At 49.3% G+C, this 27,965-nt stretch overlaps 1 protein-coding gene and 3 non-coding genes across 4 annotated transcripts; 3 read left to right on the plus strand and 1 right to left on the minus strand.

Moving 5' to 3' along the window:
* Positions 1 to 10,223: 10,223 nt before the first annotated feature.
* Positions 10,224 to 10,295, plus strand: TRNAG-UCC (transfer RNA glycine (anticodon UCC)). Its single transcript has one exon. It is a non-coding gene; the product is annotated as a tRNA-Gly (tRNA).
* Positions 10,296 to 13,059: 2,764 nt separating this feature from the next.
* TRNAM-CAU (transfer RNA methionine (anticodon CAU)) lies at positions 13,060 to 13,131 on the plus strand. Its single transcript has one exon. It is a non-coding gene; the product is annotated as a tRNA-Met (tRNA).
* A 76-nt stretch (positions 13,132 to 13,207) lies between these two features.
* TRNAI-AAU (transfer RNA isoleucine (anticodon AAU)) lies at positions 13,208 to 13,281 on the plus strand. The gene has a single exon. It is a non-coding gene; the product is annotated as a tRNA-Ile (tRNA).
* Positions 13,282 to 15,746: 2,465 nt separating this feature from the next.
* On the minus strand, positions 15,747 to 23,503 carry LOC118690778 (mitotic-spindle organizing protein 2B-like). Its single transcript, XM_036389720.2, has 3 exons — positions 23,342 to 23,503; positions 23,117 to 23,259; positions 15,747 to 16,021 (listed from the first exon to the last, which is right to left on the minus strand). The coding sequence occupies exons 1-3, from the start codon at positions 23,485 to 23,487 to the stop codon at positions 15,861 to 15,863; spliced, it is 450 nt and encodes a 149-aa protein (XP_036245613.1). The 5' UTR covers positions 23,488 to 23,503; the 3' UTR covers positions 15,747 to 15,860.
* Positions 23,504 to 27,965: the final 4,462 nt, after the last annotated feature.

Genomic DNA, 27,965 nt, shown 5'->3' on the forward strand with positions numbered 1-27,965 from the left:
TTAGTGTCATGAAATGCCCTTTTAAAGTGACTTCTAAGCAATGCCTGTAAAGGTAACATGAGACACAATTTCCAATTTCATTAAGAATTATCTACTGACTTTAGCTGTTAACATTCTCTTTGTTTTGGTTATTGTTTTAAATCAGCATTATTTGAAAGGTATGACTCTGAAATAACCTGGAGCACCAATACTGCATCAATATAGCAAATATTGTTTGTCCAGTGTCCTTCAACTGAGGAACAAGTCCCAAATTGAGGGATTTGGCAAATACTTGTTAGCTGTTATATTAGCAATAGTTTCTGCCTTCCAAATTATTGTGATTTGGAAGTAGCTTACAAGTGGTACAGAAATGAGCAAACCTAAGGAGAGAAAGGTTTTTATCTACTCAAGGCAAAAGCAAGTTAATAGTTGAGACATGCTAAGAAATAAGTGGGAAACTCAGGGGTGACAGATAGCTTCTAAAGTGTGCTTTCTGTGTGTTTAAGCATTATCTTACATATCCCCTAGATCTGAATTGGGTTTAGATGCTCAGCAGTCCTTAAGTCCTCACAGTGGTCAGTGACATTTTAAGTACATTTGCATTCTGCATTTGTTAAAAGGAAATAGCAGACATACCTACACTACATAAAAATGGTGATTTATTACAGCTTCTGTCTGGATCTAGTTTTGGTTGCAGACTAGCAATTATGATACAAATACTGCCCACTTGTAGAGCAGAGGCTAGTTTTTGGTTCATATGTAGAATGGATCCACTTTTTCTAATGTGGTAAATTGCCTTTTTCATAAATTATTCTTTTTCCAACTTGGTTGACCAGTGTCTCTTTAAAATTCTTGAACTATACCAAAGTAATCAATATAATAAGATTTCATAATAATTTTTCTTTAGAAATATTCTGATCTTCAAGAGATGAGATACATAAATGAAGCTTTTATCTCACCATCTGGAGATTTAAAGAAAGGGCATGGCATGGAATGCCAAACATACTGAAAAGTTGTGCTGTTGTATGTGTTGTAGTTGCTTCAAAAATTTTTTACTGGCTTCAGCAAAGCACATCAGCAAGAAGCTGCTGGTGTGAAGGAAAGCTGCATGAGTTCTGAGCACACAGCTGGTACTTATTCTTAGTTCAATTTGTGAAATAAAGTTGTAAGTTCTGAGCAGGATATGAGCATTTTCCCCATCTGAGGAATTAACAGGTTTAATGAATTATGGAAAGTGGGTATAACTTAAACTGGACTACTGAATACACTGTACTGCCTCCAGAGTGACCAAGAACTCTGTGAACATCCACTAAGTCTTGAGAATTTCACCCTAGTTAATCTTAAATAGCTTCCTTGAGCAGGTGGCTGAGGTGCCTCGCTGCAGTTGGGACCTTTCCTGCCTCTGCCGCCCGTCCAGAGGCATGGGTGACACACACAGCTCTGTGTGCCAGGGCCTGCTGGTGGCACTGGCCTCTCACATCCCTGGACTGGCTTCCACACAGGATTTGGTTTCTCAGGGAAATGCTGCCATTGTGCTCACTGACCTTTCTGCCGTGGTTTAACACCTTTGAGGGGACGATGCTCCTGAGATGCTTCCTTTGGGACAGTGCCAGGGCCCAGGGCTGGCGCCCTTCTCTGCTGCATCCTCTCTTTCCGTGCTGCCTCACCCACAGACGTATTTCTGTTTGCAGTGGAAAAGGGCAGACTCCACTTACCCAACTCACTGCAAGTGAAGTGCAAATTATCTTATTTTTTTTAAGAAAAGGTGAATGTTTAATTTATATTGTTTGCAAATCTGTACTGCTATTTTTACTTACTTTTTCTTTTTTTTTTTTCTTTTTTCCCCCTCCAGGCAACATAGGAACTAACTAGCTCTGGTCTGTATTGTAGATGAAGGGCAGAATTTCTTCAACAAGGCTGAACAACTCCCGTCCCTGTCTTAATGCTGCCGAATGCTTCTTCTGAGCTTCCTCACGCAAACTGCAATGACTTTGTAACCCTCACACTTGTGCTCTGAACCAATAAAACACAGGCAAAAGGCAACCACACGTGTCTTATGTACTGTTTATATGTAGTTTTCCAGAACAGTTCTGGTAGATGTACATGAAATTAGGAAATGGCTGAGCAACTCCTTGTGCCAGCCGTGAGGAGGGACCGGCCTTTAAAACCAGGTCTTGATTAATTAATGGAGTTCTGCTGTTTAGGCAGACAGGGTCGCGTTACTCGGCCTTCGTTTGCTTCAAGGGAGGGCAGGGACAAGCCCAGCGCTGCACGAGGCTGGGCCGGAGCCCTTTCCCTTCCTTGTCTCCCGCGTAGGAGCGGCGAGACCCCGGCCCGCCTCGCTGAGGGGATCAGCGGCGAGACCCCCCTGCCTATCCCGGTGAGGGGATCAGCGGCGAGACCCCAGCCCGCCTCACGGCCTGTCTCGGTGAGGGGATCGACGGTGAGGCCCCGTGCCCATCCCGTGAGGGAACCGGTGGTGAAGCCCCCCCTGTCCATCCGGGTGAGGAGACCGCCGGTGAGGCCGCCCTGCCCATCCCGTGAGGGAACCGCCGGTGAGGCCGCCCTGCCCATCCCGTGAGGGGACCGGCGGTGAGGCCGCACTGCCCATCCCGTGAGGGGACCGGCGGTGAGGCCGCCCTGCCCATCCCGTGAGGGGACCGGCGGTGAGGTGCCCTTCCCGCCCCGCGGAGGGAGCCAGCGCAGTCCCCGGGCCGGCCGCGCCCCCGGCTCCGTGGGGCGGGTGTGGCTGCGGTCGGTGCCGGCGGCCCCCGGGGCAGGCAGGGCGGGAGGGCGGCGGCCCCGGTCGGAGCAGGGGGCACGGGGGCCGCACGGACTCTCCGCGGAGGGGAGGCCCGGGATGGGGATGAGGATGGGGACGGCTCCGAGATGGCGAAGGCGCCTCCCGCCCGCCCCGGCCTCTCCTCCGCGATAATAGAGAACTTAGGAATCGTTCATTTAAAAATTTATTAGTTAACCCTTGAACTTTCTCTCATAGGGTGGGCCACCTTTTGGAAAGAAAGAGAATTTAAAACGAAGTTTATATTTTATTTATCTCTGAGGCTATCATTTCAACGTGGCCCGCTTTTTAGGGTAAGACACCCTAAGAATTTAGAGTGGTGTGGTTTCCTGGAGAGCTGTTCTTTGTTATTTATTAAATACACATGGAAAGCAAAGAACAAAAGAGGAAACTGGTGAAAATTATCTGCGCCACCTCTTTCGCTCTTTCAGTTTTTGTGTAGCAATTCCTACAGGAAAAGCCCTCGACAGTCCTGCAGAGGGCACATGACCTCGACTTGAGAAAAAGGTTACTAAGATTTTGTTCAATATACCCCTTCAACAAAATCATAGAGGAATAATAATATAAAACTTAATAAATATTTTTCTTTTGTCTATATTTTTCTAGTGGATGAATTCCTGGGATAATTTATAAGACCTATGCAATCTGTACAGAAGCAGTTAAAGTTTAGTTCTGTAAAAGTAGTGTAGAAATGTTCTGTGCCAGCAGCCTTTAGGCAATCTGCTGGAAAAGTGAACCAGTGACCATAAATGCACAGGATCGTGGTGCCTGTGCAAATATGAGGAGAGAAGGGGCTGCTATTTGAATTTATCAGTGAAAAATGAGATGCATCCAAAGTGGCTCAATTTTTTTTCATAAGTTTTGACATCGGTGTGTGTTACTAACTGATAGAAGCCTCTTTTGTGAGCTACTGTTGCCATTGCTTAAAAACCATTTGTTATTCCTGGGAAGATACTATTGACCCAAGCATTCCTTAGGTCAGTAGTATGTAACTATTAAATTTATATTGTATGTGCCTCCAAAATGTTTCAGCATACTAAAGACAACGGGTACCTAGTTTGGTAGAAAAATAATCCTTGAGTATAACACTTAACTTTCAAGTCCTTGTTCTATAGTAGGTGTTCTGGCATTCATGCTTATTTTTACATTTACTTTTGGTACTGTTTCCAAACTTGACTGTATGGTGTTGAGAGGAAGTAAAAGAAGTGACAGCTTTTCTGGCTTTCTCATGTGTGAGTCACTAGATGGTGCCATTTCACTTCTCTAGAATCAGAAACCATCTGACATATGATTTTTAGTAACAGTTGATGGTTGTGTTTTCAAAAGAAAACTACTGGTCTTCTGAGGTTTTTTTTTGTTTTTTTTTTTTTGAAACTATTGGGGTTTTTTTCCTGAGACTGTGCAATATAGATGTTTGGAGTTAATCAAAGTAATATATTCATGAGAATGTCCAAAATTTTAAAGATCTGATCTTTTAAATTGTCATCAACTTTCAGTTCAATTACATGTTTTACTGATCTGACAATGCCACCAGACTTGACAAAAAATACACATTTTAAATGTAGAATTGTTTGAGAGTCTTTAAGTATCTGCAACTAATGTGAATCAGTGATGTGAAGAGGTCATGGGGCATTCCCCATGGGGTCTTTCATCATTTTTATGGGACACAGCCTCCTTTTAGTCCTAATTTCCTGGCCACATTTCCCCTCTCTCTTTCCCCACTGGCTGAGGTACTTGGGAGGTACAGTCTCCCAGAAATGCCTAATACCTAAAACCCCCTTCTAAAGTATACCCTGCCCTCACCTCATTTTTCTTCTTCCTTGTGTCTCTGTTCTTTTTCTCTAAATCCAGAGATTTTGCACAGTCTTGAGTAACACTGTCTGTCAATTAGTGGAATTCCTATGGAATTGATGGTTCCCCCATTGCTTCTTTCACCTCTCTGTATCAGGCCTTATCTTCCATCAGGCCCACAGTTTGTTTGGAAAGACACCTCCTTCTCATTCCTTTCAATCTCTCCTCTTCTAATTTTCCTCAGTAATTGTCTTTACAAACCCTATTTATCATTGACTTTTAACTTTCTGTTCCTGGGGCCTTTATGGTTTTGCAGTGACACCATTTTCTGTCCTTTTGTAGCCATTTCTGGATCTGTAGGCATGGCTACTACCTGCATCCCTTGGATCACATAATAAGTTGCACTAAGCAAGGGATCATGCATGGTAAAAATATGAGTTGCTACAGCACATAAGAGGAAAAAAACCCCATTCCTTTAACCCACCACAAAAACATGTCCCATTTCCATCCTTTCCATGTTTGGACTGGTACATGAGCTAACTTTCTTATTCCCTTTGCTATTTGTTTTAGCACTTTTCCATTGTCATCTATTTGCAAATGGCACTTTGAGGCATTTAATTTGCCACACACTTCCCCTTCTTCTGCTGATAGATAATCTACTACTATATGATGTTGAAATATTGCATTCCTCATCCTAGTGGATGGTCAGCAAAATGGTCAAGGGCTGTAGCTGATTGGTTGGTTATTATTTCAAAGACAGCTGGTAACCTAATTATCTGCTTTAAATTATAAATGAGTCCTCTGGCACCTGATATTAATTCATTAGGACTCCATGTGGCTGGTCCATGGTGTTGTATAATTTGCTCAGGTGGCCATTCATCTTTTCCCCACTTTTGGCTGCTCCTTCCAGCCAGGCCTGCATCAATTGACTGCTTTTCTCTAATTAGAGGATTATATATCCTGATTCCTAACTGATTTCCCTGAAGCTGTGATAGCAGAAAGAAAACCAGTCCAATATACCTTACACAACATATCCCTGACCAGTTTGGAGGTAACCTGTGATGGGCATGTTGACCACAAATCCAGTAATGCCCAACCTCCTGGGCATGGATTGCCCTTAATTACCTCTGCCAAACTACCTCAACATTCTCCCAAGGGATTCTTTGAGGTATCTCAGGATCATCATCCCTTATTCCAGGACCCCTCCCTGGCTTTGGCTGTGCACTGGCCCCCTCTGTGTAGGAGCAAATGTTGGGCCTTGCATTACTGGAAGTGGAATGAAACCTTTGCTTGGTTAGTTCCTGAATGAGAATGTGTTTTCATGGGAAGGAAAAACACATATCCCCCTGTTGGAGGTGCAGATAAGAAGCTGCCTAGTGCAGGTCAAGGGAGGTAACCTGTAGCCACATTTCTCTTCACAGAGAAAAGCAAGACACAATTATTCCCAAGAATATTTCTGGGTTTCACATTCTCTGAACCTCAGAGAAAGAAAACACAATTGTTATCATTTGCTGTGCCTGTTTGTGCCACAGTAGAATGCAATATGGAGATTGATTACCCACAGTGATGGGATGTGTGTGTGTGTGTGTGTGTGTGTGTGTGTGTGTGTGTGTGTGTCAGGACTGTGTGCACAGTCATGAGATTCTGTGCAGTGTGTGCAGAGTTGAGTGCATAGCAGATTCAGTTTAGATGTAATGTAATAGAGTGGAATATAGTATAGATTAAGAGTATAATGAGGTAATTAATTAGCCTTCTTTTAAGGTGGAGTCAGATGCATCAATTCTCTCCCCTTGTGGAGGCTGCCTGCTAATTCAATAGTAACCACTTTCTGTGCTGGCATATTTGGTGTGGAAGCACTTCCCTCAGTTTGTACAGTGATGGAGTTGGTATCCAGCTTTGGAAGGTGATCTCCTGATAGATTCAATTTGGCATGTGGCATCCACATCTCAGAGGTGGCCTTCTTGAAATTCTCCTCCACACTTCTTTCAAACAAGGTGAGCAGCTATGCTGAGGCTTGGTGTGCAGCTGATGGTGTTCTGTCACCTTTTGTGTGGGGTCAGTCCCCAGGTGTTTTGTATTTTGGGAGAGGGGATGCCATTTCTTTGGAGATGAGCTTGTATTTCCTCTCTTTGGCAAAGAAAGCAAGTTCTGATGCACACACTGGTACTCTCACTGAGTATAAAGGCCTTTCCCAATAGGCAGCTCTCTAGGTTGGAGCTGCTGAGCTGTCAAGTGGGAATGGAAATGCCAAACTGATGAGCTTTTTGTCCTGGTAGTTTTAGTGTGTGAGCAGCGTCTGGTGCTGCTCCATTTGCATCCTGCCTCTGAGAGTGAAGGCTTAAGATGGTACCCAGAGCTGAGAAGGGAAGTGCTGATACCAGGATGTGTGCCGGTAGTTTGATGGTGCAGCTGAAGCTGTAGGCAGCAAGAGCTTTCTCAGCTGACTTCTTTGTGAGCTCTGGTTTTGACAGATGTTTTCAAGCTTGTGGCCAGACTCTGTGAGAGTGAAAAGATTTGTTAGGGCAAAGGAGTTTGTGTTGTCTTTTAAATGTGGTGCAGAGAAGGGTTTACACTTCGAAGTGGAAGATCAGTGAAACCTTTTTGTCCTGATGTGGATGATTTGAGAGACGTTTGTCGCTTGGCTCTGCCCTCGGGGCGGTTTCGAGCTGGGCTCTGTGCATTTCCTTCTTTTGCAAGTCGACATCACCATCGTGTGGTTGTTTTCATGAGCGCTGACAGTGCCCAGGAAAAAGCCAAACGCTTTTCTGGCCCAGCTCCATTTGTGTAGGACCAGTTTGTGGAGGAGTTCTGCCATCCTGGCTCTTGGTGACTGACAGAGTGTGATCCTGCATGTACCAGTGAAGGAAGAGGAATTGTTTCATCCTTAGCTGTGCACAGCTTATAGGTTACAAAAGAAAAGACAATTCCAGCACAGCATCTTTCTTTATGAATGTTTTCTTGTGTGATCAGCTGCTGAACATGTAACTCCCACCCACTGAACTGCATCCAGCCCTGTGGAGGTGTGTCCTTTCCCTCAAACTCCATGTACCATCTTACCCTCTCACTCTTGCACATCACAAACCCCTTCCAAACATCCAGCAGGTATTCCCAAAGGAAACATCCAACAACAAAAAGCCAGTGCTAGCTTCTTCTTCCCTTTGCAGTCTCTAAGTTAAACAAAACACAATAGTGATCTGCACTTGCTTTCTCAACTATATATATAGCATCATCACATTCTCCCAAGGTGGGAGGGTCCATCACTAGAGTGAAGCATTTCCAGCTGCAGTTCAGACTGAGAAACGTGCCAGGAGACAAAGCATTTGCTGACCTTCCCTCTTCCCTCTGAAACCTGATTTTCACAACGCAATCACTTTCAAACACCTTCATTGTTGCCTAATTGAAGCCTCTGTATCTGCAAGAGAAGAAAGTGTCAGGACAAAAGGCTTTACTAAATTACCCTCTTTTCCTAGCAGCCTCTAAAGTGCACACAACGTGCTGGGACTATGCACCTTCCCTCTCACAGGTACAAATCAGACATTTCTGGGTCAGTTCTAGACAGAAATGTGAGGGGCAAACTGCCTAGCCCTGGGCTTTGAGGCTGCCAAAGCTGAGCTTTGCAGAGAGCTCGGGGGGTGGCATGGCCCTGGCTGTTTCCCAGAGAGGGCTGGCTTTGCAGTGGGGCTCAGTGTCACTGGCACAGGGAGCTGCAGCACGTGGGTAATGAATCCCTGCTGGCCTCTCCCCAGGGATCACCCCAGGAGCAGCCAGGACATCAGTGTCACCTGCACACCCAAGGGCTTGGAGCAGGTGTTACACACCACGGCTGTGGCAGGCACAGGGCCAGGCATGGGCACAGAAGGGGCCATGGCACTGTCTGCACGCTGTCCCTGCTGCTTCTCCTCCAGCTGCTGGGGGGGCAGGAGATCCCAGGCACCCCCTTCTGCAGCCAAGGGACCACTGGGACACTGGGGGGACTTGGGGAAGGGAGGGACCATTGTGACACAGTGGGACTGCACAGAATCCATGAACCTTTTTCAAGGGGTGTTGTGACCCCATGGGACACAGGAGACCCTTGTGATGCTGTGGCACTGTGACACCACAGAAACTCAGGGAACCCTGGAGACTGTGGGAAAGCCATGGAACCTGACAGAAGCCTGGGGAGCACTGGGATGCTATGGAACCTGATGGAACCCAGGGCCCTAGTGACACTGTGGGGCCTTTTGGGACCAGGGAGACCCTGGTGGGAATCCACATGCCCATTAATCCTAGCAGGAACCCGCTCCAGGCGAGCTCCTCTCTCCAGGCGAGCTCCTCTCTCCAGGCTTCCACAGGTCCTGCCAGGATCCTGCTCTGGTACTGGCCTGCCACAGGATCATGGCTTCCTTTGGGAATGGCTCTGCTCCAGGATGGCATCCTCTACTCTCTGCCCCAGATACCCTGGAGCAGCAGGCACAGCTTTCTTCACAAGGCCCTGTGTATCATGAGCACACAGCTCTTCCTCAATTCCCTGCAGCTCAGTCTCCAGCTTCCCAGTGTGTGCTTGACTCCAAAACTTTGAACCATTCTTTTTCCTAATCTGTTTGCTGCTGTGATCATTTATAGGGTGATCCAGGATCAGGGCCAAGCAGGTATTGCCAAGGGACACTGTACTGGCTAGTGGGGACTGGGTGTTGGGACTGGAGGTGACATGGAATGCCTCAGGCTGGTCTCTGTGGGAACAGGGAAGGGGCTGCCATGTGCTGCACACAGATGGTTCCATCTCCATGGCAGACTTCTGAGCTATCAGCAGTTTGGGGCCTCCATGAAAAGATAATGCAGAGAGGGTAGACAATGCCAGGCAGAGAGAGCAGGAAAGAAAGAAGGGTCAGGAAGAGCAGAGAGACAATTCAGAACGCCATGCTGCTTTGGTTACAAGAATGTTGGGTGAAGCAGACAAGCTGATCCTGGGTAAGAGCAAGGAAAGGTTGTATTTAATGTTTGTTTGGGGTTTTCTTGTTACTCACTATGTGAACCTTTCTCAATGTGCCAAACATTAATTTCCCCAAGCTGAGTCTACTTTGCCAACAATAGTATTTGCAAAGCCATGTCCCAGGGTTTCTTTTGTCCTGGAAGAATTCTCATCTTTTTTTCTATGCTTCTCATTCACAGAAGGTGGAGCAGGAGTGAGCAACTGGGTGAGCAGTTGGCTGTGCTTACTCAGGCATGGGCCCACAAATGCACCTCCACTGGCCCAATGTGTGTGGGGAGTGATGCTGTCACCAGCATGCCCTAAAGCACCACCAGCACCCACATAAACAAGGCAGACTGTCTGATCTGATCCTTTTCTTCTTCTCTGGCTGCTCAGGGCTGGAGATTGGTGCTGGACACGCAGATCCATCTCTCCTAGACACACCCCATAGGTCTGTGCAGTCTGGGCCTGCAGCTCAATCCTGATCTGTCCAGGCTCCTGCTCCAAGCCTGGGCACCCCCTGGTGCTGATTTTCCCTAGTCAGTGTCTAGCCCAGCTTGAGTTTTGCAGCCAATATCTCACCCACAGAAACACCCGTCTCTGTGGCAGCCTCTAGCAGCGCACAGAACAACAGAAGGAGCCGGTGTGCACCTGGAGCTGGCAGAATGTGACCTGGAGGAGCAGGCAGTGCTTTCTCTCACAGATGCGTTGGTGGTATAGTGGTGAGCATAGCTGCCTTCCAAGCAGTTGACCCGGGTTCGATTCCCGGCCAACGCAAGTCAAATTTTGTTCTTTCACCTTCCCCCGAATTCCCGAATGGAAGCACAGAGGCCACGAGCTTGGTGGTGCCTCCGTAACCCTGGATAACCAACGCAGCTTCTAGCCTGCTCCTTTATTTCCTGCCATGACGCACCCTGTTTGATGGACAGGTTTCTTCTCACCCCCCACTACCCTTTCCAGGGATTCAGATGAGGGTGATGAGAAAGGTTTATCCAGCATCAGCTCTTGGGACCTAGGAGAACACTCTGCATTCAGCAGTTTATTTTTCCTGCTGAGATGGCTCTGTTGGTACAGGTTGAGAGGGATTTTAGGGCTGCTGCTGCAGCTGGTTGCACCTGACAAGAGAAGCATGCTGCTGTGGCACGGTGATGATGAAGACTGACAGTGCCCAGGTGGGGACCTAGGCATGAACTGCACTGCATGAGGCCAGTTCTGCAATTTGGGGGAATAGTGGGAGGAGGCCTGTTCTTTATAAAATGTCTTGGTGTAACATTGCTCTCCATCCTCCACCTTTTCCATCTCTGGAAATCTCCAGCTTTGACAAATGACAGATGCTTTGTCATTCCCCTTCAGAGGGGATGCTGGTACACACAATGTCTGTGTTCATAACACACAGTAATTTCATATGTAGGACTCTTTCTTGAATACAAACTGTGGTACATGTGGGAATTTCATTTGGAATGACCTGGTTAGCAATCATGACTGCTGTCTCAGACACCCTATGGCACCAACCCATAGGTAGGGCTGCTGTTCTTATTGGGGCTGCTTGCAACTTAGGTACTCCCTCACTTTCCTAGGGACCAAGGTGAGGCTGACCAGCCTGTAGCTCTCTGGGGCCTCTTACCCTTTCCAAAGACAGGAGTCTTTTGCCTTGTTTTAGTCCTCAGGCATCTCTCCCAGTCACCATGATCATTCAAAATATTGAAAAAGGCCTGACAACGACATCAGCCTGTGCTGTCAGCACTCATGGGTTCATGGGCAGGTTCATGGACAGGGGGATTGGAACTGGATAGTTTAAGGTCCCTTCCAACCCAAACCATTCCAGCTTCTGTAATTCTCTGATCTATAAGTTACATATGCCTGTTATTCCCTGACCTGATCTTTTTTCACCAAGGATGCCCCATCCTTACCCCAGAGCCCCTCTGATCTCTTGGGCCTGGGATTCCTGAAGCCTGGTTTGCAAGTGAAGACCAAGGCAAAAGAGTCATTCAGTGTATCAACCTCTTCCATGTCCTGCCTCAGCAAGTTCCCAGCTCATTCACCAATGGGTTGTGTGTACCTTTTGTCACATGGGTACTCACAGAAACCCTCCTTGCTCTCTTTGACATCCCTGACCAGATGCAATTCCAATTCAGCTCTGGCTATCATAACTGCATTTCTGCATGCTCAGGCAGAGCATGAAGATTTGAATAATAATAATAAGAAGAATTATTCATTAGCTTATGCACATTTGTCCTGTAAACTGCCAGCCAGATGCTTTAGGGAATGTATCTGTATGGCCAATCAAAACACTTCCACCCACACCCAGGCGTGCACATACACGCCCCACACACTGCAGCAATCCTCTGAAGAGAAAGCAGAGGCCAGGAGCCCTGGAGGCTCAGGGGAGGATGATGGAGCACTGGTTCACAACTATTGCAAAAAAAACCCCAAAATCATCTCGATATGAAAAGGAACTGCAGGTGTTCATTGTTTTATTTTCACAAAAGAGCAAAAACTAGAACAACCAGTTGTACTTACAGAAATGTAGAACTCGAGCAAGGGTTAGCACATGGGTGACATCCTCAGCTTCTCCTCAGAATTAATCACATCACAGTGCTGACAGCACTTGTTGTGCCTGAGTCCTGCTGCCACAGGGCTGCTGTGAACACAGTGGTGCTGTCCAAGGCAGACACAAGGTGTGTGATGGGCTGAGCAGCCCCAGTCCCAGGCTTTATGGTCTCATCTAGGTTTTTTTCCAAATATTTATATCTCCCACTGACATTGGGAAACCATGCTCCTGAATTTGTGAGAAATGTCTGCAAAAATCCACCCACCTGGCTTTTTATATGTTCCCCATAAAACATTTGCCTGTTTTCCTAAAATCTGATGGACAGGTGGTTGTACACCACAGGTGAATGGTGGCTGCTACCAGGCAAGCCAAAAAGCAGAAGATACCAGATGGGCTTTGTCTCTGTTCTGCTTTCAGCAGCACAGTGGGGACTTGTCATAGCAGGACATCCCCAACGTGGTAATAATTAGCATTGACTCCACGATTCCAGAAGGCTGATCAATCACTTTATCATACTGTACTTATTAAGAAACTCATCACCCTTACAGACAGTCTGATACAGTTTGACCTACCTGGTCCCTTTAAGTAAAACACCATCACCAGTGGCCAATCAAGAAACCACCCTTTGGTAAACAAATCTCCATAACACATTCCACACGTTCACAACGACAGGTGCAGCAAGTGAAGATAAGAATTGTTTCTGATTCTTTTCTCTGATCTTCTCATAGCCTTCCCCAAGACAATGCCTGGTAAGGTTGTGCCTGCTGCTCTCTGTGACCAGAGAGTGGCTGCCACAGGGATTTAGCCTGTGCTTCCCGGAGAGGGGTGAAGGCTGTAACAGCAAGTGGGGCATCACAGTGTGTTATATTCGTTGTCCCCCGTTTGGGTGTTCCTGTCACCCTGCACAGGCTTGTTGATGCTGCCGAGATCGCAGGGCAGGGTGGAATTATAGATGATAATATATACTTGTGAGACAGCGGCAATACAGACAGCAGAGTGGCGCAGCGGAAGCGTGCTGGGCCCATAACCCAGAGGTCGATGGATCGAAACCATCCTCTGCTAGAATTGTTTTTGTTCCGTTTTCCGGAGGCAGAGCCATCGCCGGACCAGCAGGTGGCGGCGCGCGACCCTCAGCAGCGGCCGGTTAGCTCAGTCGGTTAGAGCGTGGTGCTAATAACGCCAAGGTCGCGGGTTCGATCCCCGTACGGGCCAGCTTAGCTTTTTCCTGAGTATCAGGTTTTTTTTTCCTTCCCGTCCGGCCCTCCCTATTTTGGCAATGATGGTGCAGGGAAATAGTCTGTAGGAAAGCAGGGATCCTCCCTGTGCTGCTCAGCCCTGGCGGATGGTCCACTGGGAGAGCTTCTAGGTTCTCCCTGTTTTCCCTACTCCTCCTTTTGCAGGTGTTCATTGCAGTTAAGGATAAACTGCACCGGGTGCTCATGGCAGGTGCATCATCTCCAGCAGCCCTCAGACCTGGCCGTGACCTCAGCGGTGCCAGGGCTGGATTCAGGTGTGCAGCACCAACCATTGCACCTGCTGCTGCCGTGGAGGGGCTGAAGGTCAGACCTCGGCCAGCAAGGTTTATTGTGGCCATCTGATGACAGGTAAGGATCAGCTGGGGCACAGATGGAGCCTTGGTGGGCAGGCAGGGCAGTGGAGTCAGTTGTCCTGAGAGAAGGACTCTTGGGGTCTCCCTCCTTGTGTCAGGATGCTGCCCAAGGTCACTCTGTGAGATTGAGAGCCCTCAGTTTATTGGGTGAGTGTTTGCACATTCTGTGTTATCCTTTTAAAATCCTGAGAATTCTGAAGTCACTCAGGTAGTACAAATTCCACTTGACATAACACATCTCTGTGCAAATATTGACATAGCCTTAATTAGTTTGATTTGCTTATCTGCTTTAACTGCTTTATAAAGCAAATCTCATAAAATTATCTGTGGATTTTATAAGCCTCCTTGGCAATGCTACAGTCAATGTTGCCCATTTAAACAATGAATAATTGTCAAAAACCAGGTTTGCACAGGAAATGCCTCAGTCAGTGTCCTGCCCTAAGCACCCTAAGAGTGACAAATGTCCATGTCCCCCACTTCCAGCCACCAGCAAGGCTCAGTGTGTAACCCCAGGAGGCACAGGCTGTCTGTAATCCCACACTGGCAGATGGGCATTAGATGCCACCCAGGCCATCATATCCTTATGCCTCTATTTTTCCACATTTATGGCTCTCCACAACCACCTTGGTCCCTCTTTTTCCCCACTTTTCACTCCTCCCCTGAATGTCCTCTAAGTCACAATCTGAAATTGGTCTTTCTTTGTATCCCACACTGTGACTTTGGCCCTAGCAAGGGACCAGCTGTGACCTGCAGTGGCCCCATTCACCCTCTGGCCACCTCTGAACCCCACAAGAGCCCTGGGAGCAGCAGGACAGGGAATCCCTGGCATGGTGGATGTTTCCAGGGCTACTCCACCTCCCCCGCTTATCTTCATTCCAGGAGATGAGCTCTTAACCACCTAACCTAATGCTGTCTCATGGTAGGAGGGTTCCCTGCAGCCCTGGCTGACCCTAGCACCCCTCAAACACCCCACATCCTGCCCTGTCCCTTCCAGTGTCCCTGGCAACCTCAGGGGACCTACAGTCCCCAGGATATTGAGCTGAAGTGGCACAGAAGGCAGCCCCTGCCCCGAGGTGCTGCACCCCAGCCAAGCCCCAACACCCTGCAGGTCCCAGCAGCATTTCCAGCCCTGCAGAGCCTGGAGAGAACACGGCTGAGGGCATGAGAGGGGTTCAACATGGGGAGGGGGGTGACAGGGGCCAGGGAAGTGGCCCCAGGAAGGGATGTCAGGGCTGTAGTTGGAGCTCAGGCATGGGATGCAGCTCTGAGTTCTCAGGTGGGACCACTCTTGAGCACTGATATTCTAGAATATCAACCCTCTTCCTTGGGTGCCACTTCCCTGCAGGGCTTGATCCCATGGGACCGTATCAAGCAGGAGAGGCCAAAGTCTGCTCTCCTGATGCCCAGCATTGTGACCACAACTTGTGCATGGCTACCTCCCCTCAGGCCTCTGAACTCCACCACCTCAGTGTTACCAAGGGGAGCAGCTGCACTTTGTTATTTGATCCGAGTAGGAGAAACCCAGACCTTGCAAATCTCATTTTAGCACCCGTTGAAGCAGGCCTGTGAGAGGGAGATCTTGAGTTTAGCAATCACCATCTAACTCCCATAGAATGGAGGCACTTTCTCCTTATTAGGGACATGGAATTCATCGGCAGCCCCTGAGCTCCCAGAGCCATTAGGAGGCACCCTACTGCCTAGAAACCCTCTGGAACCATGCCTGGTAACACCTGAGCTCCAAGAAACCCACTCACCTGTTTTAGGTACTTGTATGTGTCTTGCCCTAAGTGATGGAGCTGTTCCCTCTCTTATCTGGCCCAACCTCCCCCTTTGACCTGGCTCCTGAGGCAAAGGGGGCTGTAATGCTTTGTAAATGAATAATCACATCAGCACCACTGGGAGGACAGAACCTGGGATTATGTTTGGGAGAGATCAATCTGGTTTCAGACAGAGGTGCTGGAATGCTGTAAAGAGGCAGATGGGGAAATAGGAAAAGCCAAATGCAGGAAGATTTCCAAGCAGTCAATGTGGCCAAAGGAAGTTTTGGAAATAAGAACCAACAGCTCTGTTTTCTGTATTACAAATCATGGGTTTAGTTTAATACATACAACACAAGCAGCTTTAAGAAGCACAATTTACAATCATTGTCAAGCACTGAAATCCATGTGTTCTAAGGCCTTTTTTAGGCACTGTTGCCTCCCCCGCTGCTCTTCCCAGAGGCTCCTGCCTTCTGCCCGCGGCTGGCGCTCGGCTGCCGGGGCATCCTCTGGGCAGATCCTTCCCGGCTGCTCCTCTCGGCCAGAATCTGTGAGCCACCGACAGCAGAGCTGCTTTTATTCCTCCCTGAATAAACAGAAACATCCATGAGCTTCCACATCCCAGCCCAAGCATCACCACACAGCAGCTAGCCACAAGCATTCCCTCAGGAACCATGCAGGAGGCAAAATTCCATTAATCTCACAAACATCTTCAGCATCCAGTGCAGAAAGCAAATTGGTGAATTCAGCCCAACAGGTATCGGTGCCACTAATCCCAAAGAAGTTACAGTAGAAGCATTTTTAATTTTCATGAGGTTTAATCTCCAAAGTAACCAGCCACTTTATTCCAGTCACTGCACACAGGAACAGCAGCACAGCAAACAGCACTGCTGGAGCACCAAGAGTTTCCAGCACCTCGAGCTGGGATAAGTGAAAGGATGTGCCAGTGTCCACTGGTGTCTGAGACTGCTGCCACATCATCAGATCACACACACCTCTCTCCATATCACTTTTGTCACTCAATGAGCAAATCTGGATTTCCTATCATCTCTTGGGGTTCTCAGGAACTCAGATTTCTACACAGGCCTTCCAGATTGTCTTACAGAGCTCAGGAGGTGAGAGTTCCCCTCCTGGAGGCACAACTGAGCTCTAAGAGACAGAGTGGGAGCAGGGAGCAGCGGTGGGGACAAAGGTAGAAACTGAGGCAAGGGGCAACAGGATCTGCTAGGGGAGAGAGTGACAGACTCACTGCTGCTGAGGGAATGAGGGACACTGACTTTCCCTGCCACTCTCTCAGGTGAGAAGTAGGACTCACTTTAGGAAAGAGAATAAAAGGAACATGATGTACAGCATTTACTAAAGATGGCAACCTCCACAGAGTGTCATAAAATGAGGAACCAAACCAGGATTACAGTGGGCTGTAATTACATGCATGCAATTAAAATGAAGAGTGACATTTTGGCAACCATTCACAGTGCAACCTGCACAGTATCACCAGCTACTCTACATTTTAGAGTCTCCATGGACATGATCTTGGGTCATCTGTGCTGTAGACAGTCCACAGTTACTCACCCGACCATCCTGCCTCCTTGGAGCAGCTGTCTGGGGACAGGACTCACATCAATACTACCAGTTAACATCTTGATGCACTAGCAAGACAACCTAAGAACTTCCAAGTAGGAGCAGGTGGCCATTATTAATTCATAAAATTTGGGTGGCACAAAAATCCATTCACTTATCCCAGCCAAGTCAGGTGCTCTTGATAAACTCTGTTCTTGTCAAGCAGGGCAGTTTTGTGCCAGCAGCCACCATCCCAGGTCAGCCTTGCCAGCTGTGCTGTAGCTCAGGCACCTTAAGCAGCTTCACTAAAGCAAGTGCTGTTGATGAAAACAAACACAGTGCACAAAGGTAAGATGTGATCTCAGAGTATTTGAGAGAAAAGTGGCAGGAGGAATAAAAGCATTATTCACCATGATGCTTTTAGCAATCCTGGACATGTCCCCAGTGTCCTCCCCTTCTCCCATGCATCTGTCTGCTGAGAGGGCAGGTCCTGAACCCACCTACAACTCCAGCTGTGTGCACACCCTCACTGGTACCCTCCTAAAGCACTCCTGGAGAGGGGCCCTCGATGTTCTCACCAAAACAGCTTGGGGAGAAGGAGTCATTGGGCTGAAGACAAGCTGGGCTCAAAGCACATGCCCTGCATCCCCCTAGCCTTGAATCACAGTAAAACAAACCAGTTAAACTGCATAAATACCCAGAATATTTCTGGAAGCAGCATGTGCAGACCCATATACCAGACAAGGACAGATCTGAAGTGTGCAGGGACAGACATGGTTTGTGCTTCTCTCAGTTACACTATCAGAGATAACAGATTCAATTACCACAAAGCACAAAAGCAGGTCAATGAACATAAACTCTCTGTACTTCAAGTACTACAGAGGAACAAAAGGATTTCACTGATATTTTCCTTGCTGACTGTCATGGTTTGACACTGGACAGATGCTAGGCACCCACAGAAGCCATTCACTCACCCTCCCATGTTACACCCAGGCAGAGTCCCTCACTTTTCTCTGAGAGCTCTGTGGAGTCTGATTTTTTGAGTGTTTCTTTGGTAGGGTGGGGGGAAAGAATGAATTGTCACTCAGTTATAATTCAAACTTGTATCACATTACTGTGCAGCAAAACCACATGACAAATCTGGCATTTACAGTATTCCTCTAAATCCTTTTTCTTCTGTCAGGTTTTGCCTTGCAGAGCATGAAAAAGAGGGGAAAAAAAAAAAGCTTGATAATCAGCCTGAAAAAACATATTGAAAAAATTCTGGCAGTGCAGCATTTAGCTCCATGTCCAGCAGAGAGGAAAGCTCAGAGCCTCAGGTAACCCTGCAAACCTCCTGCAGGAAAAGAGTGTCAGGGGAGAGACCCCCATGGCCACCCATTCTTCTGGGACTAGAGCCACAGCAGGTTGTGAGTATTCCAGCCTAGATTTTTTGCAATTTATTCCTGGGATAAGGAAGAACAAATAAAAGCTGTTTGTCTGCTGTTTCTGTTGAAGTAGAAAAGACTACTTCACTATCCATCACCTGTATTTTGAGAAGTTCAACATTTATTAACACCTCCTGGGAGGGGAAAGGTACAGGAACTTTTAACCAAGGCAATTTCAGCCATCCCAGAAAGCACAGTACATCTGAGAAATTGTCAGTTCTAAAACAACTGACAGAATGATAATTTCTGTACCAGAAGATAACAGAGGTCTATAAATTGAAGCTAGTTGGTTGCCTACAATACAGAAAAATTATTCATTTTGGAATGTGAGCCTGGGAGAAGGGAGAGGAACAGCAACAACTTCACATCAGGAATGCTGTGTGCACAGAACTTGTCGCATGCATTTACCATGTCCATCATTAGAAAAAACATGAATCAAGGCCTTTCATCAAAAGGTTTAAAGTCTATTGTTTATGGCAAGAAAAGCTGGGGGGAGTGAGAGTTGCAGGGTAAGATCCAGAAGGGAACCTAACTGCTCCTCAGTGACTGCAGGAAATCCAATCATTGGAATGGTATTGATGGAGTGCTGGAAAAAACCCGAGCAAGAGCAACTAAGTAAGAAAACCATGATGAGGATTCTAGAAGTCCTTTAATTAGTCCTATATAAGTCACCAGTAGGTCATTCTACAGATCTTTGTTCAGAGAAGACATGCAGACCACAAAGTGTCTGGGAATATTTTCAGGTGCAAGGCACACATCACCACCACTCAGACCCCATGGGGATATTTCATTTACAATTAAAGCATAATAGCCAGTATAACCCACAGGAAAATTCACTGTATTATGTATAAACCCCAGATTAAATAAACGTAAGATAAATCCTTTGCATATCCAAGAGGATTCCCTCTGCCATATTAGAGCCTTACACAGAATTCTCCTTGTCAGCATTATCCTTATCTCCTTAATACAGAAGTCCACACCACAAATCCCACATCAGGTTGAACCCTGATAACTCAAGGCTGAGTGGAAGAGCAATGCAAAGCAGCTGGCACGGCCAGCAGCACCCAAGAGTGCTGACAGTCACCACTCCAAAAGGCTGCTCACAGCTAAAGACAGGCTGCACAAAGGGAAAGAAACAAGTGAGAAAAAGGAATAAACAGGGAAGGATAAAAAACCACAAAGATGGCAAGCAGAACACACAAGAAGGCCAAAGTTAGCAACAAGCTGTGTTATACATTGAGGAATATTTATGAAACAACTGAACAGCAACACTTACAATTCTGAGGGCCTTGACTGCGTTCAAGTATTTACACAGGAATTAAGCAGTTAAAAATGCAGGGGCAGAAAAGAACTTGTGACTGTCCATAGCATGTCTTTCCACACAGACCATAAAAACTCACCATGAGAACCTCTGAGAGAGCCCATGGCTGGTGATGGGCTCAGTGTTTTTTCCAACAGGCACTGGAGTTTGTGAGAGTTTCCCTGGGCAGGAGAGCATTCTGACCCCTGCTACGCACAACTCCTTTCTTCCTGTGCCTTGAAGCCATAAAATCCACACACCAAGTGACAGCCCCACAAAGGAGACAGGTTTTGAAAAGCAAGTTCATGTTAACAACACATTCAGAAGAGAAATTAGCTGGGGCAAAGCTTCGGGAAGTAATTTTATGGTAAGGCACTCTCTGGGGAAATGGGGAATGTGAAAAAAGAGGTTGGAGTGCAAAGAGTGAGAGAAGCATCAAAGACTATTCATCAGCCCAAAAAAAGAGCAGGGCACTGATATATGCATATGTATAGAGAGGTAGAAAACTGCAGGGAACCAGCAGGGACTTGAGGGTTGGCTGATGGAAACAGAAAGCACAGAAATATGTGAGAAAATGGGTAACTTAATTACACATATGTCTAGTCTAGGCCAAACTCATCACTGTCCTTAACCCTGCCCCTCACACACACAGAAAGCACACCTGGGAAATTCCTTCTATTTCAATCCAGCACTTTCCCTCCCAAATGAAATGCTGAGGGACCATTTCAAATGCAGCTTGAATGAAGCTGCATCCAGCTCAATATGCCAGATGGATGCTGCAATACCCACACAGAGCAATTTGCAGGCAGCTGTCACGGATTCAGTTACCAGCCAGCACAGAAGGCCATGGCTGTGCTCTGTGGGAAAATACTGAGCTACTGATTTCAGACTCCCTGATGCTTCATCAGCACAAAAGCTGAAATAACTACAGGGCATCCCTCACCACCAATAGTGCTGATCAGAACTGCTGCATCAGCTTTATTTTAGCTGTTTTTTAAAGCCTCCTGCACCATGATGTGCTGCTGGGAAGCCTCAGCCAGATCTCATTGCTGATACATTGTGCCCGGGCCGGGAGCAGAGCAGGCTTGGGTGGGACCAGGATTCCCTGAGCCACTTGTCTGCCTCCTGACAGGGGAGGGAGTGCAGGGCTGAGCTGAAAGGCACCAAGCAGCTGGAGAAGCTGGCACAGGACAATTGCTGCTCTTGTCACAAGCACAGAGCTTGGGCTGCAACCACACAAACAAGTACCTAGCAATGCAGAAGAGGCATCTCCCCTAGCAAATGCCTGGTCCTGCATAGAAGCTGCAGCATCCTCTTCTTAAATGGAAGCAGTACCTTCCAACAAGAGATTGCAGAGCCAACAGCAGGCAGCACTTAGGTTCCCCCTCCTTACAGCAGCTCCCAAGGGGAAAGGAGGCAAGGCAAGGCAAACCCAACAGTCCTGCAGAACAGATCCAGCCCAGAGGCCACCCCCAGACACCCCAGTGACACTTACCCAACTCCTGAAGGATGCACTTGGACTGTGCCCACAATCAGAAAGCTCAGTGAAAGAGAAGTGATTCTTTTTCAAGTTGAGGATGGTAAGTTTAGATCAGGTATTGGAAAGAAATTCTTCTCTAGGAGGGTTGTGAGGCCCTGGCAGAGGGTGCCCAGAGCAGCTGTGGCTGCCCCATCCCTGCAAGTGTCCAAGTGTCCAGGAGCAACCTGGGATAGTGAAGGTGTCCCTGACCGCGGCAGGGAGTGGAACAAGATGAGCTTTAAGGTCCCTTCTGACCCAAACCATTCCTCGATTCTGTGATCCCTACAAGGAGGACTGGACAAAGTACATCCTTCATATAAACAGGATCTTAGCAGCACTACTTATACTCAGAGAAATGAAAACACAGGACTAAAGTTGTGCTAAGCCCCTGCTGAGCTTAAATTCTGCCTAAAGCATTTTCTGAGCATTAGCTCTTCAGTGACAATTTTATTCACAAAGGAGTTAGCTGATGTCAGCAGATGCTGTGTGACAGCAAAGTCACCTGGGCTGGCAGAAACTAAAGACAGAAGCTTTCATTCAAAGTGAGTTAGGGCTCTAATTTAACACAAGTTACAGAAAAACCAAAAACCTGACACAGCTGGGAAGACCAAGCCTTCTGACAAGGGTATAGAAGTGCTGCCCATTGCAATTTGGTCAGGGATGAATGTGAAAAGGAAGAGGAGGCCCAGGTGCCTCTTCATCACTATTAGCAAGCAACAGCTTTGTAAAGAGGGCAAATCCAAGCTTAGCATTTAACGTTTGACCACATCTGCAGCAAAACTGTGCCTTGGTGGGCACAATCTTCCTGTTTCAGCAATTCCAGTGCATTAACTTGCACCAAGGACATATTTTAATCTTGGGAAATAAGGCAGCAATTGGCCAAACTGGCCACTGAAAGCCAAACTAATACCAGAAATATTTACCACAAACAACACCACAAGAGAAATTAACTTTTCCACTGTGAATCCAGGCTTAGTGACAGCAGACTTATTTTAGTTACTTATGTTTAAACCTTTTGGAAGTAATCCACTGAGTTGGCGAGCCAAAAGTCACTTCAGGGAGTAAATAAAAATTTTATTAGAACTGGTTAGGAATAAAATAAAATTGTATTTATATATATATATACACATATGGCACAAGTTTAGGGCTATGGTTGTTACTGTCCATGGACATTAGACTATTAAGAAGAGATAAAATGCATAAAAAAGCAGTAACTGCTTTAGCTGACAGCATTCTACTTCATCTTCCCACACAAATACCATCTCTAGAGGATGGAAACCGCTGGATGAGTGTTAGAAGCCACCACGCACATGGGGATAAAGGAAGCAACACAGCTTTCCTTCCTTTCCAGGAATTCCTCGTGGCCCGGAAACTTTATCTTTTTTTAAGTTATATACAAACAAAGCAACACTGAATAATACCGTAGATTAAAGTGGCTTTTTTTCTGCTAAGGGCTTGGCGAGCAGAGCCAGGAGGCTACAAAACGTAGCACAAGTACTGCAGCCTCTCCCCAGCCCCTGGCTGCCCACGAACATTAAGACAAACGGGCTCGGACCGGGGCTCACCCGGAGCGGGGCCCTCGGGCGGAGCCGGACCGGGGCTCACCCGGAGCGGGCCCCTCGGGCGGAGCCGCCCCCCGGGCTCACACGGAGCGGGCCCCTCGGGCGGAGCCGCCCCCCGGGCTCGGCCGAGCGGCCCGCGGGCCCCTTCCCGCGGCGGCCCGGGCACGGGGCAGCGCCAGGCGCGCTCCGGGCCGCAGCGGCCGCAGCGCGGGCCCGGGGGCCGGCGGGCTCCGGCCGTGCTCGGGGGGCTCCGCCCGGGAACTGCCCGGGGAAGGGCCCCGCCCGCCCCGCTCCGCCCCCGCCCGCCGCGTACCTCGGCTGTCGGCGGGAATCGGCGCAGGCGCGGCGGGGCCGCTCTCGGCTGCCGGCGGGAGCCGCTGCCCGGCGCACATCGACTTCAGCACCTGGAACACGGCGAGGGGCGCCACGTTCATGCGCAGCAGGTCCAGCAGCACCCTGCGGGGGGACACCGGCAGCGCCCGTCAGAGCGGGCTCCGGCCTCACCGGCGTCTCCCGCGGGGGCGCCCCCACCGCTCACCGGAACACCTCCGGGTCCAGCCCGCTGCCCGCCGCCTGCGCCAGTTCGAACAGCTCCGCCTCCTCCGCGCTCAGCAGCTGCTTCCGCCGCAGCCGCGTCTCCGCCATCGCCGCCGGTGCCGCCATTCCCGCCGGCCCCTCCGACATGGCTGCACGGCCACGCCCCCGGCCCGGCCTCCTCAGGCCAAGCCACGCCCCCACACTGGTCAGCCCCGCCCCCGCCGGCCCAGCCCTGCTGCTCCTGGCGCGGCCGGCAGGTGGCGCTCCCGCCGCGACCCCGGCTGCAGCGCCCGCGGAGGGACGGTCTGAGGGGTGAGGAGTGAGGGTGGGCGGTGTGCGAGGGGTGAGGGTGTGCGGTGTGCGAGGGGTCAGGGTGGGCGCTGTATGAGGGGTGAGGGTGGGCGCTGTATGAGGGGTGAGGGTGTGCGGTGTGCGAGGGGTCAGGGTGGGCGCTGTATGAGGGGTGAGGGTGTGCGGTGTCCGCTCTGCGGTGTCCGCTGTGCAGTGTCCCGTATCCGCCCCGCCGCCCTCCGCGCTCGCCCCTGGGGCCTCCCCGCGGGCGCCTCCGCTCCCGAGCAGGCCGGGCCCAGCGGGGCCGCTGAGCGCGCCAGGGGCCGTGCGGCAGTTCGGGGTGCGGAGACGCCGTGCGGAGCCGCGGCCACACTGAACCCCCGTTCTCACCCCAGCTGTGCCCCGGGCCCCGCGCAGCTCCCCCGAACGCGCTGCAGCCCCCGAGCCCAGAGAGCATCTGGGGTTGCATGGGGAGAAAACAGGAAATTGGGGTCTTGAGTCGCACCGTGGTGAAGCGCTGGCAAACTGAGATTGAAATTCCTCTATCTAAATGGAAATGAGCTGTTGCCATCAGGGAGCGATGGTTCGTGACTGCTGCCCCAGCCCAGCACACACAGGCCCCGGAGCTGCGCTGTTAATGCAGAGCAGAGCAGAGCAGAGGGGTCACTGTGTCCCCCCATCACTGCCGTGACAGACCCCATCCCACCCCCACACCAAGCCACAGCACACAGATGCTCCCGCTCCACATCCCAAGCAACTGTGAGTGTCAGACAGTGACCCGACCTTGTGCCCCGATGGCCCTGCTGACAGACGGACATCTACTGCAGATGCCAAGACAGGAATGGCATGGATGATGATAAAAGGAGGATCTTGCTCTCTATGGCCCCAAGCAGGACAGCCCAGTAATAACAATTATGGCTGTGTTTGGAGTGGGAGCAGCTGCTGCAAGCACGAGTTACTGGGCTATGTTAAAGGGAGGATGTCTCTGAGCAGCCCCAGCACTGCTCCCCACCTCAGCCTTGGGATGTCCCCACTAATGTTAACAGCAAGAAGTGCAGGGCTGGTAGTGTGGAATCATCATGCCTGGGATGTTCTGGGGAGGGACACAGCCACACCACTGCAGGCCACTGGGATGGTCTCAGTGGAAGATCATGGAATCCTAGGTTTGGGTCAGAAGGTCATCTAGTCCAACCTCCTACTGTGAGCAGGGACATCTTTAATTAGATCAGGTTGCTCCAAGCCCTGGCCTTGAATGTTTCCACACATGGGACTTCCACCACCTCTCTGAGCAACCTGTACCAGGGTTTTACCACACACACTGCAAAATACTTCTTGTATCTAATCTAAATCAACGTTCCTTTTAGCTTAAAGCAATTTCCCCTTCTGTGTGCCTGAGCATGGTGGTTTGGAGACAGGCCTCCAAAACTGTGCACAAAAAATGACAGAACTACTCACAGGTGTAGACTCAGAATTAGGTGGAGGCATCCAAGCAGAGATGTCTTGGGACAATTTCCAAACAGGACATCAGGAGCAAGTCAGTGGTTTGGAATGATGCTGGGAGCCATCCTGAAGGGACTGAGTGAGGATGGTCTCCAAGTCAGAAGTTGAAATTTGTCCTTTGGGTCAAACATTTGGTCTTTAGGAAAAAATTGGAGAGGAGGCGTTCAGCTGGGCATGTCTGTGCCAGTGCACATGTGTGCTGTGTATGTGCTACCCTGCACATTCCACTGGCAGCCCGAAGGGATCAGGAGCAAATTTCTCTCCTTTGCTCTAAACTCTGGCAGCTGAGCTGTTATCTGATCCTGCTGTAGATTGCTGTGCTTGGAGGCAAAAGACAGGGCAGAACATTCTCAGGGATACCCAAGTGTCCTAGGGTGACGTTATGATGCTTGTATCCCCATTCATGTGTTCTGTTAATGTTGGATATTATGTTCTGTACCTTTAAGACTGGCTCTGGAGAGGGAAAGTTTTGTTTTGGTTTTCTTATCAGCCTGGCGGGACACAGAGACTGCAGCTTTTGCTTTTTCTGCTCTTGCTTTTCGCTTTGCTCTCTCTCACTCTTGCTTGCTTCGCTTCTGCTTGCTTTGCTCATTAGCTAGTTTAGCTAAACTGTCCAAATTTCTTCCTGGACTGTTTCTCCTTTCCTTTTTCTGACCATTTTGAACCTGCTCCGGACTGGGACCTGGGAAACACCGAGAGTTTGCACCTTGTGGCCTGCAGCAGCTGCCCCAGCTCCGGAGGGACTGAGAACAGAGTGACCAACCCCCCCAAGAGAGACTTTCTGAATTTGTCATCTTTGCCAGAGTGGTGCCATCCGGTATTGTTCATTCTGTGTGCTGGGGGGTGCTGTGCCTGTTAAATAAACAGGTTCTTTCCTCTTCTCTCTGAGGAATCCTTCCCGAACCAGTTGTGGGGAGGGGCTGTGGGGGTTGGTTACTGGAGGGGCCCCCTTTGGAAATTCTCTTCCAAATTTGCCCTAAACCAGGACACCAAGTAACTTCAGCATCCCTGCTAGGGCTGGGGTTTCAAACTAAACACCAGGCTGGGCTTCAAGGAACTGCTCCTGGCCAGAGGGGCAGGAAGGGGGCATGGGTGACAATGTGAGGGTTTAACCCAGCCCCACAAGGATCAGCTGCTGGTTCTCTCCAACCTCTGAGGTACCTGGGAGCCTTGATGACTTTTGCTGGGATGGGTGATGTGAGGCTTGGCACTAAGCAAAGGGTTTTGTTTCTAGCAGGTGAGAGACATTAGGGACAGAATTCAGTGAACATTTCCCAGGTGGGCAAGCTCCAGTTCTGCATTCTATCAGTCTTTTCTCCCTCTTGGTTGCCTCCATCCTGCAAAACTACACATTTTCAGAGAATCATAGAATGGCTTGTGTTGGAAAGGACCTTAAAGCTCATCTTGTTCCAATCCCCTGCCACAGGACAGGGACACCTTCCACTACCCCAGGTTGCTCCAAGCCCCATCCAACCTGGCCTGGAACACTTCCAGGGATCCAGGGGCAGCCACAGCTTCTCTGGGCAGTCTGTGCCAGGGCCTGCCCACCCTCTCAGCCAAGAGTTTCTTCTTACCTCATCTAACCCTGCCCTCTTTCAGTTTGAAACCATTCCCCCTTGTCCTGTCACTCCAGGCCCTTGTCCAAAGTCCCTCCCCAGCTCTCTTGGAGACCTTGAGGGCTGGAAGGGGCTTTAAGGTTTCCCTGGAGTCTTGGCCTCTCCAGGCTTAACAGCCTGAACTCCCCCAGCCTGTCTTCATGGGAGACAGCCCTGTGAGCACCATTTTGGTCAGTCAAGCCTGGTTCTGCAGGGCTAACACAGCCCCAAGCTGCCCCAGAACCAGACAGAGAGGCACGAGGCCAGGGCTGCACCAGCTCAGCCCTGACACCGTGCACAAGCTGTTCCCAGCAGTGCTAATCCAATTACAAAACAAACTTCCTTCCCCCGTCCTCAGGAGCTGCAGCACGCTAAACCAACCCTGGGATTGTGGAGGGCTTTGTGAGGGACCAGCAATGAATGGCAGAGGGAGGAGGATACAGAGCAGCTGGGAGCACACGGGGCATTGCTGGGACAAGTGGATTAGAATTATTACAAACAAAGGTCTTTGGTCTAACTTTATACTCCCAACAGGGTTGACCTTAAAGCCACATAAGGTTGTTCATGCCCTTTTCCCTCCTGGGGATTAGCATCCCCATGAATAGGGATCCCTGTCACCTCTCTAACCCTACTGCATGCCTGCCCTCACCCACCCCATTCCCAAACAATGCTCATTCAGTCACAGGATGGCAAAGGCAGCACTAAAATACCCTCTCAAGAGAACTTCAGTTCAAATTTCCTGGGGAGAAAGTCCTGCTAGAACTGGAGTTATATATTTTTGGTGGTCAGGACAAAGGAAGGGGTTATTTCCCTTTATTTGGCATTGGTGAGACCACACCTGGATACTGTTTCCAAGTACATGAAGAGAGGAAGAGAGTGAGAGAGTCCTGCTGAGGGGATGGTCGGGGGCAGAACAAGGGAGTTTCACTTTACCTGGAGAAGAAGGGCTCAGGAGAGATGTGATTCCCACAGCAATGACCCAGAGCCATTGTGCTGGAGCACCTGCACACCCAGGCCAGCTGCAGGCAGTCCTGCTGGTCCATGTGGGGCTCTGGGCAGCCGGTGCAATGCACACAGGTCTCATTCCTCCATCCCTGTGCTCAGCAGGGATGCTCCCGAGATGGAGCCAGGCTGCTGGAGCAGGATTTCACCACAAGGCTGCACAGCCAGCACTGCCTTCCAGGCACTTTGCTCCCTGCCACAGCTCCTCAGGAAAGCAGCCCCACTCTATGTGGGAGC

The sequence above is a fragment of the Molothrus ater genome, chromosome 13 (genome assembly GCF_012460135.2).
Source record: "Molothrus ater isolate BHLD 08-10-18 breed brown headed cowbird chromosome 13, BPBGC_Mater_1.1, whole genome shotgun sequence".
NCBI lineage: Eukaryota > Metazoa > Chordata > Aves > Passeriformes > Icteridae > Molothrus > Molothrus ater.

Bases quoted from the DNA above. Each gene is read 5' to 3' on its own strand.
- LOC118690778 (XM_036389720.2), bottom strand. From the start codon at position 23,487: ATGTCGGAGGGGCCGGCGGGAATGGCGGCACCGGCGGCGATGGCGGAG. The intron at 23,260-23,341 runs GTGAGCGGTGGG...GTCCCCCCGCAG, and splicing joins CTGGACCCGGAGGTGTTCCG to GGTGCTGCTGGACCTGCTGC. The intron at 16,022-23,116 runs GTACGCGGCGGG...CTGTTTATTCAG, and splicing joins GATTCCCGCCGACAGCCGAG to GGAGGAATAAAAGCAGCTCT.